A 20,067-nucleotide genomic window follows, 5' to 3' on the forward strand; every position below is an offset into this window, starting at 1 on the left:
TGAAATGAGTATTTTACAGGTTTGGGTGTTATGGGTTTATGCTCTGTATTTCTTTATAATTTGTAATAATTGCTCATTTCATAATATTTGCATCCCTTTCCCCACCCCATCCCTCTAAATATCTTAGCTTTGCAGTTCTTATTCACAGCCTAAACCACTTCCTTACTGTACAATCATGGTCTTTACAAACTCTTTAAAAATGCATGTGGCATGGATTTTCCACCTCCTTTTATGGTCTCCTGTAACAATGCGGTCTCCAGAGACTCACTGATTCCTGTACAGAATAAAAAGAGGATCCATCCCCGAGCATACATAAGTCAGCTACTGTGCACAGTCAGAGGTCTATTTTACCTTGCAAAACAGCCAAGCCTATCATTAGATACAAGGGCAATGACTTCACCGCTGGTCTGCTGTGCCTATGGAATAACTGAGCACTAACCACTTATTGAGTGTTTGAATACTGTGTAAGAGGACACTGTGCTCATGAGCCTGCTTTTGCTGGAGCTTTGCTATACCATGTAAGAGGCCGTAACAGATTTAGTTTGTGTCTTAAATTTTTTCCAATGGGCCCAGTGTTTGAAACATGTGCTTTTTGGATGGCATATTCAGGAAATGGTGGTATTTTGTGGTGTAATTTTGAACTGTTGCTGTAATTGATTCTAACCATAGTAGTACTTAGGCCAAATATGCCTATAATGTACAGGATCTGTTAAAGTTGTTTATTTGAACATGCCCATTAGCATGTATTCACTGTAAAAGAGCAAGAATGACAGCTAGTTGGCCCCACCGCCAGTCGTCTGTCACTTCACGTTGGTTAAGACCCAAGGACAGGAGGTGGAAAAAATGCTGATTCATTTACAGTGCCTGTGTGGTTGCTATGGAGACGATTTGCTGCTGTTAAATGAAAAGTCTTGGAGGTGTGTTCCCCTCAATGTGCTGATCCTTTAATATCTGATATGTGAGAAGCTGGTCGCTCGATCTAAATCAGCTTACAGAATTAGACAGAGAAAGTACACAAACTTTAATTGTACTCATTAATCTATCCTGTCACACAGCTGAGCCTGTCACGCCGAGTTGAGATGTCTTTTTGTCAGGCGTCATGTTAGATTCATCACTTGTCATTTGGAGATGGTTGTCAAGCAGCAAATGTTTCATAACTTGCATCTTTTTTCCTCCACAGCTCTAAAGAATATCTGCTTCCAAAACACCAATGGACATGTCAAAGATTGCTTGAAAAGTTACTGCACTGACAAGAACAGAGAAAGGGCACAGGAAGGACAATAAGCAATGTTCATCACCAACAACGAAAGTGACTGCCAATGAAGAACATTCATCATTATTTTTTATGTTGACGCACTTTTGAGGAGCTTTTTGTAGTTAGGGATGGAAGCACCCTCAGCACCCCTTCAGATCACAGTGGACAGTGCCGGTGTCCTGGAGGAAGCAGAATGTGAGGAAGATGTGGGTTTGCCTACAGACGACCATCTCATGACCCTGAAGGCCTTGACAGAGAAATTAAGACTTGACACCAGGAGACCGTCTTACCTGGAATGGAAAGCCCGACTAGAGGCAGAAAGCTTCAGAGACTCGGAAAGTAGAAAAGGCCCAATCCAAGTGGAGCCTGAAGGGAAGGGAATCGCACTCGAAGAGTCTGACGTGATTCGATGCAAGCTGCCATCAGGTGTTTTGAAGGGATTCGGGAACATTGACGAGGCTCTCAGTTGGCTCAGGAGAGAGCTGGTGAGGCACTTCAAAGTTACTGTTACTTTTATAATGTTGCATTTAAAGGCCAGAAAGGAGACAACTTCTTGCTACTTAGCTATATTGAACAATGTCCAATTACTGTCTAGAATAAAATTCAGATTTGTCAGTGAGATTAATTGGGACTTAGACAATAGCATTTCTTACACACAGTTTCTGCAAGTGTAATCACTTTTACTCTGCTCAATTACGCTACACATTCACCAACGGTTCATAAACTTGTACTGAGCATGCAAAGAGGCATTGGCACAGTTAGACTCACACAGTATATGGCTGCACAGATAGTGCACAAGAAAGATGATTGTGATCTTTGCAAAAACATTTACAGTGGACAAGAAGGAGAAAACATCAAGAGAAATTTGTTGATGTCCTGAGTTTTCTTTCTAGATTTTGTCACATAATAAGGACTGCATGCACAGATCTCCAGTGAACTTGCATCATGTAGACAATGTATAATCAGTTGTTAGTATCAGACTTAGAGGTAAAGTCAGTTCAACATGTTAAAAATTGTGTTTAATGGAATAGTTTGATATTTTGGGAAGTACACAAATACTCTTAATCTAACACCTTTCTCATGTTTGTATAGTACATTTGAAGCTACAGCTAAAGGTAAAAAAAAATCTGCTTACTACTGTAGTGCCTCTGGAAGTCACTAATTATCACATCCAGTAAAACCAGAAATCACAGTTTTCACACTTCAATTCTTGTACAGATTAAACAAACAAACAAGTTAATTATTGGGCTTTAGATGTGTTAATAGGGGGGGACAGCACCAGGCTAGCTGTTTTACCTTCTCAACAGTCTCTATGCTAAACTAAGCTTACTGGCTGCTGGTTGTAGTTTCATATTGCACAAACATGAGAGTGGTATTGATCTTCCCTTTTCAAGAAATGTATTTTGTATTTCCAAAAATGTCAAACTTTTCCTTAAGATAAGTTAAAAAAAAAAATTCCACATTTGTTTATAATATAACAATATAATGTACAACATATATGTACAGTATATATGTATATTTTTTTGCAGATTAGTCCATAAAATATATTATTTTAATCAATTATTTATAAAACAGCAAATAACACAACAAATATGCATAAGCGTAAGTTACCAGATGAGCTTAAAATTTTTTGTTGGACCTCAGAAACAGCAGCTTTACAAAAAGATTCTTGCGGTAGATAAAAGGTCAAGTATCCTTGTCGTTTCCAAACCTTTCAACCATGTCTCATGGCCTTCCTCCATGGTTGGAGCTGCAAAACTGTCATGGATATGGTTTCACTGTTATATTATCACTGACTGCTGAAGTTGGCCCATGTGGGAATTTTTGTTGTAAGTTGTCTAAAAATGATTTACCTGCAACCAGAAGAACAACAGTACTTCTTCATGAACATTTATTCAGTTATAAAAGTTGTAGTTGATTAACTGACTAATTTAAAAGTTAATCAGCAGTTTTTTGCAGATGTTTCCATCTTTATTTGTCTTCATCTCTGTGTTTCCTCTCGCAGACAGACATGCGCCTACAGGACCAGCAGTTGGCTAGGCAGCTCATGCGGCTCAGAAGCGACATCAACAAGCTGAAAATCGAGCAGACGTGTCACCTTCATCGCAGGATGCTTAATGACGCCACCTTCGGCCTTGAGGAGCGGGATGAGTTGTCTGACCTGCTGTGTGAATGCCCGGTCACCCCGGGCCTCGGCCTCTCTGCCCCACTGCGACTCATCGGCGTTACCAAGATGAACATTAACTCACGCCGATTCTCACTCTGCTAGTGGCTGACTGATAGAACTTCAGTCAAGGAGTCGTGTCTAAAAACAGGCTGTCTCATACTATCTTCGCTCTGCTGCAAGACACCAGATTATGGTGAAATCCTTTGTGCATTTAGGACACAACCACAATATTGTGAGAATGGACCTAGATGTAAACCCTGTTTTACAGTTCCTGTAATGAAAGAGAGAGATTTAGGTAATGTATATCATTTAGCTAGAAGAGTTCAGTAAGTACATATATAGTGTTTTTGCCACTAAACTGTATACGGCAGCTATACTCTATACAGAAACCTCTCTGTCTTAAAACCACAGCAGATTTTAGCCCTGCACGCTGTTGTAACTTGAAACACAATATTTGCAGTTTTTAGACTACAGAAAGGCAATCTCAAATGTATTCCTGTCCACTTTTAAGCCAGTGCTTTGGTTGTTTCCTGGGACTTAAGTACTTTCTATCTACAAGCCTAGAGTTATCAAGCACATTTTTACTGCATACAGTGCTCTGTATCCTGGTAGTCCTCTGTATCTTGGTTCAATGTCCTGGATCTTGATCTAAACATGTTGTGCTTTTAACAAGATGCCTTATTATTGATATGAAATGTACCATATAAACCCAATGCTTATTTTAGTTAATGAGTAGTAGTATCAATTTAGAAAACAATGTTGTTTTGTAGAATATGAATGAAATGATACACTAGTTGGTATGATGGTTTGCAGTCCTTTGCTTACGTTTTCTTCTTATAAGTAAGGACGTCTTGAACAATCTTGCCTTTTTTATCCCTTAATTGTTGAGCTCCGGTTAGGAAGTAACCATTTGAGACAGCATTGTCAGCGCAGTTATGTAGATAAACATTGAATTATAACTCATATAGATATCTTCGTGTACCAAATCACATGGATATGGATTATCTTGCTATGTTGGTAGTTGTAATTGGATGTACCATTGGAAGTAACCTTCAAATGTGGTCATGAAAAAAACAGCATTTGAATTATGGGACTAGAAAATTTGAGCCAATTATTGTAATTATGTAGTTAGGGGGTTTGAGATGTCATTCCTTGTGGCCCAAATATACAACCTGAAGAAAACCACAGCTTTATAGTTCTCACACACTAACATAGACATTCCCCTCCCCCCCCCCCCTCCCCCCCCCGTGATCTTGTGTTGCTAAGCCACTAAAGCCACTAATTGAATTGAACATACCTAAAACTGGTTCAGTAAAACATCTTCAATGGTTCATTGTAAATGCTGGTATTTTTTCACAACTGAACTGGAAATAAATAATCCACCAAAACATGCTTGGATGCTTTTTGTTTCAACCTTTAATGATATAATATGTTGGTATGTTTTCTTGCAGTCCTGCCATTCAAACACAGGATAAGATAGGAGTCTTTCATCAACACATTTAACCTTATATGTGTTGAAGTGCTCACTGAACCATAGACAGATCTTAGAAATGAGGAAGCAATCACTCGGAAGTTGAAGGCAGGATATGTCTACACTAAACCCCTAAAATCTACACCTAAAATGTACTTTTAGTTTTTAAATGTTTCATGGTTCATTGTGATAGATGACATATCACACGTCAACATATGCTTGAACTTTGGAAAAATGAAATGAATCCAAGGTCCCTCATCTTCTTTCTGCAAGTGAGCCTCTCTGTCATTTTTGCCCTAATGCTTTTGCACAAGAGCTTGTGTAAACAGTTCAGACTCCCACAGCTCTGGTTATGTGTGAATACATGTGCATGGGGCTCATGAGTTTTGCATGTGAGAGCCTGTACCCCAATCACTGATCCTTGTGTCTTTCTCCATCTGGAGGGCCTGAAGTGGCAGGTCATGAATGATTTTGCTGAGCCTGAGATTTTCATGCATGAGCTCCAGCTTTATGTGGGCTTATTGCTGCTGAAAGCCGCATCTCCTTTAGACTGAATGGATGCCAAAGGGGCCATCACATACATAATCTATTGGCCTGCTAATAACCTCAAAGTGGTTTAATTTCATTTTTTAAATTATATTTAAGCTATTACAATTACAGTGCATACTGTGCAGCAATTTTCAAAGCCAAAAAGCAGTTTTGGCTCTGCTTACTTAGACTCCCAACAGCTATCCCTAGAGTTTTCCATTTTATGAATTTCATGCTTATACCATCTCATTTGCATGACAAAATCATTTGACAGGCATAAAATCAAGTGCTATCTTTGCTGCTGAACCATGAAGACCAGACACTATATCAGAGGCCACAATTTCTATGCTGAAATTAGGCCACAAGGGTTTAAATAATTAGATGGTTTTGGGGTGATTTGGACCATAGTTATAAAAGATACCCCATTCAATTCAAGGGAAATTCAGATCAAGATTTATATTTATTTTAAAAGTAAGTAGTCAGTTTTTCACTGTCTTTTCTTTTAGTTCTCATCTGTACACAACACGTTTAACCAGGGCCTTTTTTTAATCTGATGTTCATGACACTGCCAGGAATATAACAGATGTGACACCACAGAGATGCAGTTCTCAGCGTGACTGAGCTGCAAACTCAAGCACGAACGGCAGAGAGAGAGAAACCTCACTAAGGTGAACCACAGGGTGAGACTGGCGGGAATCCCAGACTGCGTCTCACGCCGAGCCTTTGTGTAGGAACGTCTCAGTACACTCTGTCTCAGCAAAGATTTACAGTAAGGATGAAACATTTTTGAAGTCGAAAGCACCACTGCCCAGAGAAGAGCACAATGAATAAACAAAGGGGGTTTAACAGCAGTATTTTAACTGATTATTTATTAGGTTATTCATCAAAATTGCTTCTTTTTGGAAGCTAACTTGGATGTCGTGATGACAACATTTCCTATTCCCTCATTTATGACACTCAACAAAGCTAGACCTTTTTTTGACCACTCTATGGAAAACCTTTAGCAAGCAATGTCACTCTTCATTTTAATTATGTGGAAATAAGTGCTGAATCAGACTGTTTCTGTTGGAGAAACAAGGCACATGGCAAATGCATGAGGCCTTAAGCTTGACCACACAATTAAACTCCTGGTGTGTAAGTTGCTGAAAAATAAGATTTATAAGGTCAGAGGAACATTTGGCTTGGCTCCTGGACACATATTAAACATGTCCAGGAGCTAAAAAAACAAAAACAAAAAACAACAAAAAAAACCCAACATAAAAACAGAACTTTCTCGGTGAGATATAATTTTGGGGAAAAAGCCCCCAGCTTGCAGATTCTTTTTCATTTTGGAATGGGCTGAGTGCTCTGTGTAAGATTTGGTTGGCGGGCAATAGGTTTCTTAAGTGAATCAAAATTAAGTGGTGTGATGTAACTATTTTTCAGCACTGGAATTGGTTGTCTAAGGCTCACAGGTCTTTTGATTTAGGTCAAATCTTGACAGAAATGGCAAAAACACTGTTTGTACATGAATTTAAGAACATATTAAAAACTATTTGGATGCACGGCCATGATTCTTTGCATACATTCATGATCCCAAGAGATAAATCCTACTGACTGGTTATCCTCTAATTTCCCCTTTTTAGTTGTGAGTGAAATATTTACAATATAACATATATACAAATATAACAACTGAATGGATTGCATAACATTTAGTACAGGCATTCATTCCCTACAGGATTAATCCAAATGAAACAGGTTATCAGTTAACTTTAGTAGCATCTTCAAGTCAAACTTTTTTTTTTTTGGCCATTGTTTTACTTTGGTTTATGACCAAATACATGAAACATTACAGCAGGTTCACATTTTTTCAAGTGTCTTAAAACAACAGTCAGGCACCCACTGTGAACACTTTGATCATTCCTCCTGTTCATACTGGCTATTAATAGATCCCCTTCAAATGGTCTTTCAGTGTAAGTAATGATGGCCAACATCTACAGTGTGTCCACACAGTCATTTGTGCAAAAATGTGTTAAAATGTTAAAAGTATCATTATGTGGTTGATATTAGCATTTAGCTCATATCACAGTCTAAAGTGACACATTTCCATTCTTGACAACAGTAACCTTTTTTCAATGAAACAAGCAACATATAGGCTCAACAAGCTAACACCAGTCTGATTCTTCCTCCGGTCCATGAAAAAGATAATTGGCGAACTCTCTGTAAACCAGCCTGAGATCCATTAATGATGTTATTAAAACAAATGATCTATATAATGATTACTTGCTTAAAATAAAACACACTGGAGTGATTCTGTTCTGTCAAAATTGGATTAGGATGAGAATTTACAGGAAGCCAATTACAATTCCTTCAAGAACTGTGAGAAAGCAGGCAGCAGTTCAATTATACTGAGACCAAATCAAAAACAATCATTTACTCTCCCTCATTACCCAAAACAATGAATCAACATTGTCACACATGGGAACAGCTAACTAACAAAACTCTGCTTGTGTAAGGAAAATTAATCCAGATTTGCACCGTGAGATCATAGGCTCCTTAATTATGTCATCCTTTTGTTCAGGGCAGACTGTCTCAAGCCAAAGAGGCTATTTGAGCCCAGGTGTAGTGTTCCAGTCTGTACATGCACTCCTATAACCCTGCCCCATTACCACAACACAGTATCTCTTGATTCCAGCATATTTTTTTAAGTTTAAACTCAAAAGGAACATTTTATAGAAGTGGATTGGTGATGAAAATATAACGAAGACCTGGTGAGTGGCTTTACAGAACGGAATGTGCTCAACTCGAGCTGTCCTGCCAATTTCTCGTCCCTCTGACTCACAAAACTAATCCCTTACTTTGAGGGCATTCAGCAACATCCAGCGTGACAGCTTTGATGGAACTCAGGCTGAAGTTCCACAGCAGCTTAGGTGCATCCAAGCAAATGATCAGTCAGTGAAGATCATAATCAGGATGTATGATGTAAGATCAAATTAAATGAGAAGTCTCACTTCAAAATGCGTGCCAGCGAGCACTGATAACACTTAAGGTGGGTGTAAAGATACTAATCACTTAGTAATTGTTATTTCACAACACCAACAGACACTCAATGTTAAGTAGCTGTTATTTAATAACCATTTGCTCAACAACTGTAGTTACAGTTCATAATTCCATGTCTGTGTGTGTGACAGACAGTTGGCAGCAGTACTGCAGTGTAAAGGCACAATGACAGAAACATGTAATGTCACAAGACAGAACAAATGAACTGCATGAGAACGAAAACTTCAAAATCACAATGTTACATCAGCCATCAGCTAACTGGCTTTGTCAAATACAGTTTTCACTCAATCGCTTCCATTGAATGAGAATTTTTTGTTTTACAGCATTTCCTTGGTCAGTTTGAATAAGGCAAAAATATATATAAATGAGTAAACACTGATAAATGATAGTGTAAAACAAAGTGGTACACAAATCTTACTGAAAAACAAAACTATATATAGCAAAATGTTACACTCACAGCAACACACGAATGTGAAAAATAAATGAAGAAAACCAAAGTTCTCCTGGCTGATGAAGCTGATTGACCTGTAATAATAATAATAATAATAATAATAATAATAATTAATAATAAAAATAATACAAAAGCAAAAACCAGTACAGCCTCCATCTTAACCTTCTAAAACAAAGAGTCTGAAGATTTTTGCTACATTGCTGACAGCAGTGGCAGATACTGCCAATAAATGAGTACAAACACAAAGAAATCTTAAAAATATAATCAGAGGCAAATGCAAAAATAGCCAACTGACTGCATGTCATCTACAGGGTCTGCATAAGTGCATTTGTTGACTTCATGTTTCATGTTCAGTTTGTGGGAATAGGTTCCTTGAGAGCTTAGGGGCTATGAAGCATCCTCTTGACAATTAGAGGAAAATACAATTAACCAAATCTTATTTCAGTGCGAAGGATCACCTTCATCTGATCCATTCAGCTCATGTCTACTGGTCACAACTGTAATGTGAGGAGTAGGCATCAGTTCACCACGTCAGGGTGTCACTCCCTCCTGGTCCATACTGCAGCCAAGAGCTTCAATGTCATTACTGATATCAGTGATCATACGGTCCCATTCGTCACCCTCGGAAGCCTCCTGGCCCTCGTCCGAAGCTGCGCTGTCTCCGCTTCCTCCTGCTGCTCCGTTACCGTTGGTTGTGGAATCTGAGGCGGAGCTGGCTGTACGTCGGTAACGGCCAAAGCTGTCAGTGATGATGCCTCGGCCGTCTTTGACACCAATAGTTTCGAGGAAATTCTCAAAGTGCTGGCTGTCCTTCTCTGGTATGAAGGGTCGCAGGCCTGCAGGTGACAAGGAAAAAGTTTTAATTTTGTGAAGGTTTAACAAATATGATCATTAAATGTTTACAAACATGATTTCAAGTCCAATTATGTCACTATGGTGTCTCGTGGAGAGACTAAAGGTAGGCCTCTGCTGACATAACCACCAAGCAAGACTGTGACACTGTTGTCCATTATTTACTACATGCAGTTTCTACAACAAGCATTTGAATCACAGATGAGTGCTTTAGTTGATTTTGGGGGCAGTAAGACATATTCAATCATATCCATGTGTGGTTGGATGGTAAAGGTAGCAATTAAAACACAGGTGTATTCATGACCAATGTTTAGACCAATCTAATATATTGTACAGTGAACAGAGAAACAGCTGCATGATGACAGCTGCATGATTAAAAAAAAAACCCAATTTTACTTTTTTTAGTATGCCTGCTGTGCTCTTCTGAAAGACAATGTCTGGATATCTTTTCATTAGATCAGTGATCAGATGATTTACACTGTTAATGAAAAAACAAACTAGTCTAACATAACATGACCTCAGTCCTATAAAGCTAAAAAGGGCTCTGGAAATCAAAATATGGATCAATGACATGGGCAGGATGCTGATGCGACTTTTAGAATTCCAGCCAAATTTAGCACTTTGAATCCCTCCAGTTGACAAGATGTGTAGCTATGCAACACCGCATCTTTTATTTGTGGGAAAATGAAGAGTAGTCATACCAAGTAGAAGAAACTTCCTGCTGTCCCCATAGAGTTGTCGAAGGTTAATGCAGAACTCATGGATGGAGGCACCGTTACGGTATTCATGGAGCAGAGTTGCAAACTGCTGGATCTCCTGGGATGACAGCTTTGTCCGCAGCTAGAGGGGATAGAAAAGAATGTTAAATTAAAAAATAAACCAATTAACCAAATATAAATACAGCTTGTAAAACCTGCCTTAGCAAAGCTTTTACTAATTCTATTCACAAAAACAGAAATGGACAAAGAACGAGAAGGTGAAATAGTCGTACTGTGGTCATGTAGTCCTGAAGCAGCTCTGCAGCTGTGGTACTGAGCTCTCCTTCACTTGCAGTCTTCGTCTGAGGGGAAGCTGGCGTAGAAGCTGAAGGAGAATTCCCGTCTGCCTCCATAGAAACCTGGAAAGGACTGAGAGTACGAGTTGCAAGTGACAAGCAGCAATTGAAACAGTTTCACAGAGGTGTCAAAATCTGTCTTGATCACGGTGCCTGAAATGTAAACCTGTCACTGAGGTAAAACTCTTCAACTGAGTGCTTACAATGTGCTGGCGTCTGCTTCAAATGCCTCCTTAACATCCACTTTGCTTGAAGAGTCATCTGCAAAATGAAGGTAATGGGTATTTACAGGTTTACATTAGACTACTGCTCTAAAACTTCAGTGCCATGGCAAGACTCCAAAGTCTGTTTTGTATTCTGTTGTTTGATATACTTATTTAACAAATAATAGAAATCATCTTTTGAACATGCATTTGTGGTGTTTTTTTCTTCTCTAAATAGCCGATCGGTTCTTTTTCTTACCACTGTATAGAGAAAGGTGTCTGGTGGGCGTAGTTGCTCCATCAAAAATGGCTCTGTCCAAGAAGTCGATGGTTGATTCGGTGTAAACTATCTGAAAGACCTGGCTGAGCAAAAGACACAGTTCCTCTGCTGCTGCCTGAAAGACAAAGAACAGGGAAGCAATTAACAATGCACTCTTTTTTTATATACAGTTTTTGGAGCATGTTTTATGCCTCATTGGATAATGACAGTTGAGAAAAAACAGGAAACAAGCAGAGGGAGAGACATGGAACAACATAATGTCAAAGCCATGTCGCAACCGTCCCAACCAGCAGGCTACCAGGGATTGCAAACAATGGACTCTCAAGTGAAAACTAGTTTAAGACACCACAGACAGATCTTTTCACACTCATGTTGGCATTATCTTGAAATAATGTAATATCATTTGAAATGATCCCTGTATGAGATTGGTGACAATTTCCAGTCAATATATCAGTAAAAATGCATGTACAGCTCATTATTATTATTTTTTTTTTTTAAGTAACTGCTGTCTACTAGAAGTCAGCACCCATCTCATTGTACCAACAAAACTGCTTCTTTAGGATAATTTATGCCGTTGTTCAAATTACATTCAGCACAGCAACAATTTCATTTCACATTTTAAGACTGTCTCAGTAAGTTAACTTGTTTCAAAGTTATTGTTCTCACCCATTTAATTACACTCAACCAAAGAAATATAGTCAGCAGATTTCCATTTAGCTGCTCTAAACATTTTGTTGTTAGCACGCCTTCACAGCAAAAAAACAACAAAAAAACAACCTTATTATCAACTGCCAGCACAAGCAGACAGCATACTTCTACAAGCACAGCTCCGCTCTCTGACAAGGAGCTCAGGGTCTGAGATTTGTTGAGATCAGGACACGAGCTGGGGCAAGGAGAGCCTCCTGACTCCTGGGCTGAAAATACACAAAAATAAATATGATTATTTTTTTGTAGACAACTTAGCAGACAACACTTTTAACATTTTTGAAATATGTGAGTTGTTTTAGGACACATTATTTGAGTATGTAATTCCACATTATTGCACATTTCTTTCCTATTAATGTAATTTAAGCACTTTTTGAAACTGGATTTTATATAAATCAGATCTTCATTGATCCCTGTTTATTAAGCTGTCCTTAAGCAATCCCATACTGCAACTTCAAAAACATACTACAACTGTATGACATCTCTGTGTATACTTGAGTTTCTGTAAGCTTCATTTTACATCTCAGCTCTGACAGGAGCCTGTCTATGATTTGGTTTCACCTGTTTTGATCACGACGAGGTGCAGCGAGTCATCCCTGATGTAGGACACAGCAGCAATATCATGGATGGGCACTCTCAGGATCATTTCCTCTCCATCGCGCCACACGAGCTTGATGTTGTATGCTGACAAGCTCACCACTGCATCCTGCTCTGATGTCAGCTGGCCTGCCAACTGATGTGACTTCTGAGAAACAGACACACACGATGTGGGTCATTATCTATGTTATGATAAGATTTATACATACCATATCTGACAGCTTTAATATTCAAGTCACCATAGATAAACGTAACTATTAAAGCTTTTATCGACTGTCTTCTTTGGCCCATATTTTTGTAGAGGAGCAACAATCAGTACAAGCAACACTCAGACTGTTTGACAGACAGTCAAATGAAGCTGCGTTGTATTATGGTTGATGTCACACTAAAAACAGATATCTCAGAACCATATCTATTTGTGGCGCTACATCAGTCCATTGCTGCTTTGTGATTTTATCTGGAGGATCAAACTAAATACTGCAAACTTGCTGCAAAAGACTATAATGCTTAAAATATAAATGTATTTCATTTGAACACTCGCCAAACAAGATCCCCAAAAAAATAACATTTAATGTGTTTAAAGCAGGACAGTCAGTAAACTAGTCTGCACTGATCTCTAAATGGATGTGGGTGATTGTTACAGTATCTGCTGTCCATATCTGCTTTATACTGTAAGAAAAGCTTCTCTTTCAAATAATTAAATCCCTGCAGAATCTGAGAGGTGCCTTCCCAGAGTTCAGTGTGTTCACTGTGTTCAAGTTCAACTGTCTTCATCAAGTCTTCTTATGTCACCAGGCTGCTACAGTATAACTGCACACATCTTTACACACGACAGACTGGTCAATTAAAACTCAATATTCAGCTTTTTTTATGAAGGATACATCATGTTAGCAGAGCTCATCAAAGCCTATTTTTTCAACTTTTTTCCAAGCAATTTTGCCATCGCTCTCATTTTAACCTTGAAACGGACTGCAGTGCAAACGCTGCAGTGTAACATTAAATACTAAACTATGTGACTGTGTGTGCTGAGATACATTAGTATCATTACTGAAAGTGTGTTCATGTCTCTGTGATCTGTCCATTTCCTGAAGAAAAGCCTTCTGTTTGTTGTTTCAGAGCTATGAGAGCAGTGATGTGACTGAGAATTATATCACCACACTCGCTGATTTCTATTCACCTTCCCTCGGCCTGTTTGCACTTTGCGCTGCAGCACATTCATGAACCAAGACAGCACGTGAGCATGGAGACGCCCACACAGTCTGTGCGCCCCAGACATACCACCTTGCACTTGCACAATTAAAATTAGGCCATTCGTTTGCAGGAACTGTACTTCTTCTATTTAATATTATTTGTCAGTTATGAAAACGACTTAAAAAATAAAGAGAATTATAAAAAGTTATCGATCAGGTCTTAGTCAGATGCTTACCCTTGCATTGTCAATGAGCTGGAGGACTTCTGTCCGACTTGATGGGTTCAAGTATCCTGGAACTGATGTCAGCTGCCCCAAATACTGAAAAAGTCATAAAATGCACTAAATTAAAGAGCTGAATGCAAATCCTGTGCTATGAATAATCACCAATTATCAACAATGCAATAAAAGTAACCCAATATCTCACAGAACAAATGAATAATCTGTTATCTTCGTCTAACGAATGAGCACCACTACATTTTCAGTTTTCAGTTAGGTGATCTCTACCTCTGCTGCTTCTACTCACTTTAACTTCCTTCTCAATGTAGTCGTTAAGCAGGATGTCAGGGTCAATGCGGTGGTCAGGCTGAGAGAGTGAGAAGGTGTGGAGGGCCCTCCGCTCAGTGGCCTTCTCCTGGGCCTTCTTGTCCCTCCCCTTCTCTCCTTTCAGGAACACTCGCTTGAACGGAGACACGATGCCAGGCTAGTGAAGAAAGACAAAGAGAGCAGGGTTGAGAAAATGACAATACTGTTGTGTTTGCGGTAAAGCAACAAGAAACGGTCTCTTCTTTTGTTGTCAAAAGATGTGATTTAGTGTGTGTGGATATATAGCATGTCAAACTGAATTAAAAGCCAAGATCTCTGATTCTCTGCAAAAGCACATTATGCATGATTACAGGATTTCATCACCACAGCACACATGTGATGTAACTGCAAAGAACTGGCACCACAGTAAAGTAACTTCCAAAAAAAAAAAACTTCCACAAAAAAGGAGAACCTATATCAAACTTCTGCTGACTGTGGTACTTGCATGCCTTGTAATTTCTGCTTTCCCTGACCATGCTGTTAAGCTGCAGAGTAGAAAACAGCAGATGGAAGCCCTCTGTGTGTTACCTGAAACACGCTGATCAAATGTCAACTGTAGCATGTCCAAAGGGAAACTGCATTTTGCATTATTTCCCCATTTACTCAAAAATGTCTCAGTATTTGCTTGAGAATCTGTGTAGAGTTTTGCTTCTAGCAAGTAAAAAAATGCATTCAACTTATAAATTAGCTCTCATATCAAGTGGTACGATATCAACATTATATTACTGTTAAAGAGCTCTGTGAAATTTTGGGCATTATGTTAACCCTGTAAGCATGATTTTAAAAAAAAGAAGCATGTTTCTAGATCCGATGTATTTTTAAAACAACCTACCTCATTCTCCATGAACCCAAACGCTAAAAGAGTTGTTTATTCAACAACGGGCATGCAGCTCGACTACAGATGCTGCTCCACTCACACTGTTTGAACCAGTCACCTGTTGCCTCTCTTCACAAACAGAGACAGCTGCCAACTGGTGAGAGACACGCAGGATGAAATAGTGTCTGAGTGTATGTGACGGGGTGCAACCTCACAAAGGAAGGGAAGTGTTTCTGTCTCTATACACCAGCACAAGCACAGGAAGGGGACCAGCCACAACTTCCTGTGATGACACGCGCATTCACACTCTGAATATTGAAGCTCTCTTAAAAAGCTGCGGCGGACTTCTCTTGTTGTTTTGAACACTGCTGCAAAGTGAGAAGGTGTGGTGATGAGAACTTTACACCACACCTTTTGGTTTTAAGGTGATGTGATGAATGTTTCCTCCACTCACTCATTTGGGACCCGGCTCTCACACTGACTCATATACATCACTGCTAAACCACTGACATATTCTATAATACTAACCACAGAGTTCACATTTGCAATGATGATCTTTATCAAAAAAGGTCACACCTGTGTTGCAGAACATCACAAATGCAGCAAAGGTCAGAAAGGTGCATTTAAATCTTTCATTCTAAGTGAAATTAATTTCCTGCCTGATGTGCTGATCTGATCACAGACTTTAGACCATCACAGGACAGAACAAACTATGACCACTGCATTATTTAACAGTACGTAGCTGAAGAAGACAAATGCATTAACATTGTATGGCTTTTACAACTGAAATGTGAGACGTGAGCTACTGTAGCTGACCCAAGTGAATGGCCTTAAGATGCCTTTTTTTGGTGAAAGTCTGTTATCAAAGAAAGAAATGAGGCGGCCTTTCAAAACGTTCTCAAACTCAGGAACAATGCAGGAAATTTTAGACTAAGTGTAAGAGGAGTCAGAGAGCATGCTGAGACAAGGAAAACACCACAAGGACAAGCAGCTGCTTTCATGTTGTTTTGTTTTACCCATATTTAGCGTAAAGCAGCAGGGTGTAAGAATTAAAATCTTTAAAAATAAATCATTATGTTTACAAAGAGCTGTTCACAGTGAAGAAAGCAGTCAATATTTGAATGTCCATACTAAGCAACCTGTTTTTCCTCATTCACAAACACAATGCTCATGTTTCCCACAGTAGCCTCCAGTGTTGTTTTTGACAAGCATCTTAGATTTAGTCTTAGTCTCAGTCTTTTGGACTAAAATGCTTATTAGTTTTAGTCACATTTTAGTCACTTCTATATGTGATAGTTTTAGTCCAGTTTTAGTCGACGAAAACTCAAAAGGGTTTTAGTCTAGTTTTAGTCAAAAAAGAAAAAGAAAAAATAAGTATAGTCTTTTAACAAATTAATTTAGGTCAATAAGTATTGGAGATTGCTGTTGGGCAGTGTCACACATAAGTCGTGAAAATAGCAGCAGATCTATAAGTTCAACACATTGTAAGCTTGCAGATCTGCTATATTCACAAATAATAACAATAATAAAGGAATGGTTTTAGACATATAAGGTTTCCACCCAACGGCAAATTTCTGATCTAAGGATTGTGTATTAAAAATATATAAAAAAAATATCCTTGTGGCGAGCCTTAAGGTGCCGCTTAAGGTTGGTCGTATTTTTTCCGCCTACTTTGTGGCCACATTTGTCACCGTCTTCCTTCACAATACACTCTGTTTTATTATCTGCTGGGTTATATTTAAAATACACCCATATGTCGTCTCTACGTTTGCGAACACCGAGCCCCTGTGTTGAAACTGCCGCCGCCATCATGGTCCATTGTCTGATGAGTAACAACAGTGTGACGTGTTGAGCACGTTGTGCGCTGCACGCCAGGTGGTGGGCGTGACCAAACAAGGATAGACTGTAGGCAGCAGCAGATACTTTTTAGGTTTTAATTGACACACACAATAAGGAGAAATGTCATGCATTTTAAACGTCTGACAGATCACCCACTAACATTTTCGTCCATTCTCGTCTCGTCAACGAAAACTCACACACGTCTCGTCATGTTTTCGTCATCAGAGAGCTATGTTTATCTCGTCACCGTCTCGTTATCGTCATGAAAAAAAGTGGCGTCAACGAAATGATTTCGTCATCGTCATCGTTGACGAAAACAACACTGGTAGCCTCAAAGTAAAACTGTATACTGTGACTGTGTACATTATACATATCCAACCCCCTAAGATCACATACCTGGTCATAATGTACAACTATTTAACAATATATGCTAAAAAAAAAAAAAAAAGTATTCTTATTTTAAAATCCATTTTTGCTTTCTTCCTGTAAAACAAAATATAACCTATGTCAACCAATAATATCATGACATCAATCAATGTCATGATATTATCAATTATCAATCAATCCTCGACTTTTAGCAGCACATTATGAGATGTTCACTCCACATGATATCCCGCCTGTCTATTCGGTTCACTCAGAAATGGGTCACAATATAAAAGTTAGACACTTTCAAAATGCTGTTTCATCTTGATTTTAAATTGTTCTTCATTCTTTAACTGTGTTTATCTATCTAGAGAAATGACCACTCCAACTGGGCTGAAAACACACAAATGTACATTACATTACACACAATGTGTCAACACAACCTGCATTCCTGTCAGGTAAGTCAGCTGTTAATTGCCCAGATCACTATTTTCCACTTATCTTTGACAATTACCAGACTCAGAAAGTTTTCAGAGTCATATTTCACTTTAACCTGCATGAAAATATAATGCTCCATACAGTGAATACAAAAATACATCTGGGTTAAACACTGTTCGCTATCACCACCAAGTGGCACAAACAAGAACTGCATGCACTGGTTACAATGAGCCCTAAAAAGTGAAAGTCTTTTAAACCTTGTCAACAAGGTGTCAGCATCATGAGTTAAGTCTTGCTCCAACGGTTCTACAGACAAGCAAAAAGAGGTAATCAACAGAATTATAATATTATTCACTGACAACATTAATCAGTACTGAAATTAAAGGGAACAATTAAATAATAATCTCCACCAAAGGATATTTGGCTTTTTCAAAAGCCAAAAAAGTGCAAGGTAATCATTTGAAAATGTTTATCATGACTATTTTTGATTTATGGCCACAAATAGCCAACAGATCATAAGTGATCACATGTTTTGAGTGGAACTTTGGCAGACTTTGGATTAGTTAATACTGCTGGCAAAAACATTTCCTTGTGACAACAAGCCCTCTAAGTACTGGCCTATCACTTCATTTCCGTCTAAAAAATTCCTCCCTCAAAGAGGAGGAAGAAGTAGATGGGAAGTAACTTTGGTGTTTTTGTCATGGAAAAATGATGGTATGACCACAGCATAGGCATAACAACACACTACATTTCTCTCATGCTGCTCAGTCTGAGGGCTTGCTCTTCAATTCCCTCCAATGCCGAGAAGCTAAAGAAGTTACAACATACAACAGGGATAGAAGACAAAGGGATGTCTGCAAAAGAAAGGTCAAGTTTGTGTCTGAACATACAGGACCTGGGAGGTGTATCATTATATAGTATGTGTGAGAGTGGGTAGGATGACTGACACTGATAGCCGCTGCCTTTGACAACTAATATTGAACACACTGGCCTTCAGCAACCCACGCCTTAACATAACAATGAGAGTTATGACTCCAGGAAGCTTGAAGTGCCTTTCATTATCTTTTTAAAAATACTGTCACTGCGGTAAAAAAGAAAAAAAGAAAAGAAAAAGCTTCAAAACGGATAATACCCTGCCCTTAACAATACAACAATGCCCGGTGATTTCCTTTACATTTACCACTGTCAACACCCACGACATCTAAATATATACTAGTGGACTACGGAGCAAGGTGTGCTAAAGTTGGCAATTAGAGAGCCATGAAAAATGAAAACCAATTGCTATTCCTGCACTGAAACTGTAACTTGAAACAGTTCACTGTCTCCTTAAAGCTCAGTCTAATCTTTACGTTATCCCCGATGGGTAAATCACACCTTTCCCATTTAACCACACGCTGTTCGATAGCATGTAAAGTACGCGTGTCACTGTTATCATGAATGTTTTTGCTCCCCACAGCCTCATAAGTTGAGCTGATATTTGGCTAAACTTAGCCTTGCTAGCTAGTATGTTAGCATGCTACAGTTGGTCAACTTGTGGACTGAAAAGTATGGTAGTTACCCGACTTGCCTTTTTCACTTTTTTCACATCATCCTCCATTTCTACGTAAAGGTCCTCTTCTTCATATTCACTTCTGGGTGGAGATCCGAGTGAGACAAGACATAACTACGACGCTTTTTGACCAGCACTCATACGACAAGTATTTAGCCTGCTAGTCTACATTAGCCTAGCCTAGCCTAGGATTGGTAAAGAAGTGATGCCCGAGTCTGAGCTGATAGCAAAAAAGCCATCCTCACGTCTACGTTATACCTCAACCATTAGAGTAAACGCCGGTGTCCCACCAATTTCAAAACAGGGCGTGCCGCTGTGCAGCTGAAAACGGCTAAAGAAATAGTCTGTAATGAAAACAAACTCGGAGAAAACTGTCAAAACTTTTCAATCGTGCCGCCATTTTGGGCGTAGAGCTGTGGTCCAGCATGCTTTGCTTTGCACACTGCAGCTGCTACTGTGTAATGACAACAACATCAACGATGATAATAATAATAATAATAATAATAATAATAATAATAATAACAACAATAATAATAATAATACTAACTCAGACAAGTCGGTAAGCCTGAAAAATAATAATGTATTGTCATTTTCATGCAGATTTTTCCAACGTATTTGAAAAAATAATTACTGCATAAGACCTATGAATGTAGCCACCTTTAAGATTTTGCTCAGGAGGGTTTTT

General features: G+C 38.8%; 2 protein-coding genes across 4 annotated transcripts; one reads left to right on the forward strand and one right to left on the reverse strand.

Moving 5' to 3' along the window:
• Nucleotides 1-1,383: 1,383 nt before the first annotated feature.
• Nucleotides 1,384-3,524, forward strand: fam167ab (family with sequence similarity 167 member Ab). Its single transcript, XM_062437807.1, has 2 exons — nucleotides 1,384-1,740; nucleotides 3,261-3,524. Exons 1-2 carry the CDS (start codon nucleotides 1,384-1,386, stop codon nucleotides 3,522-3,524), a joined length of 621 nt encoding a protein of 206 aa, XP_062293791.1.
• Nucleotides 3,525-8,512: 4,988 nt separating this feature from the next.
• ccm2 (CCM2 scaffold protein) lies at nucleotides 8,513-19,781 on the reverse strand. 3 transcript variants are annotated; one of them, XM_062437612.1, is made up of 10 exons: nucleotides 19,401-19,781; nucleotides 14,318-14,494; nucleotides 14,029-14,112; nucleotides 12,567-12,750; nucleotides 12,078-12,214; nucleotides 11,280-11,415; nucleotides 11,021-11,078; nucleotides 10,755-10,890; nucleotides 10,465-10,603; nucleotides 8,513-9,747 (listed from the first exon to the last, which is right to left on the reverse strand). In XM_062437612.1, exons 1-10 carry the CDS (start codon nucleotides 19,428-19,430, stop codon nucleotides 9,443-9,445), a joined length of 1,386 nt encoding a protein of 461 aa, XP_062293596.1. In that variant the 5' UTR covers nucleotides 19,431-19,781; the 3' UTR covers nucleotides 8,513-9,442. The 3 variants fall into 3 exon arrangements, with proteins under 3 accessions (XP_062293596.1, XP_062293595.1, XP_062293597.1); XM_062437611.1 differs by having other exon boundaries at nucleotides 19,392-19,781; XM_062437613.1 differs by lacking the exon at nucleotides 19,401-19,781 and adding an exon at nucleotides 15,209-15,437.
• Between the last annotated feature and the right edge of the window lie 286 nt (nucleotides 19,782-20,067).

The sequence above is a fragment of the Scomber scombrus genome, chromosome 17 (genome assembly GCF_963691925.1).
Source record: "Scomber scombrus chromosome 17, fScoSco1.1, whole genome shotgun sequence".
NCBI lineage: Eukaryota > Metazoa > Chordata > Actinopteri > Scombriformes > Scombridae > Scomber > Scomber scombrus.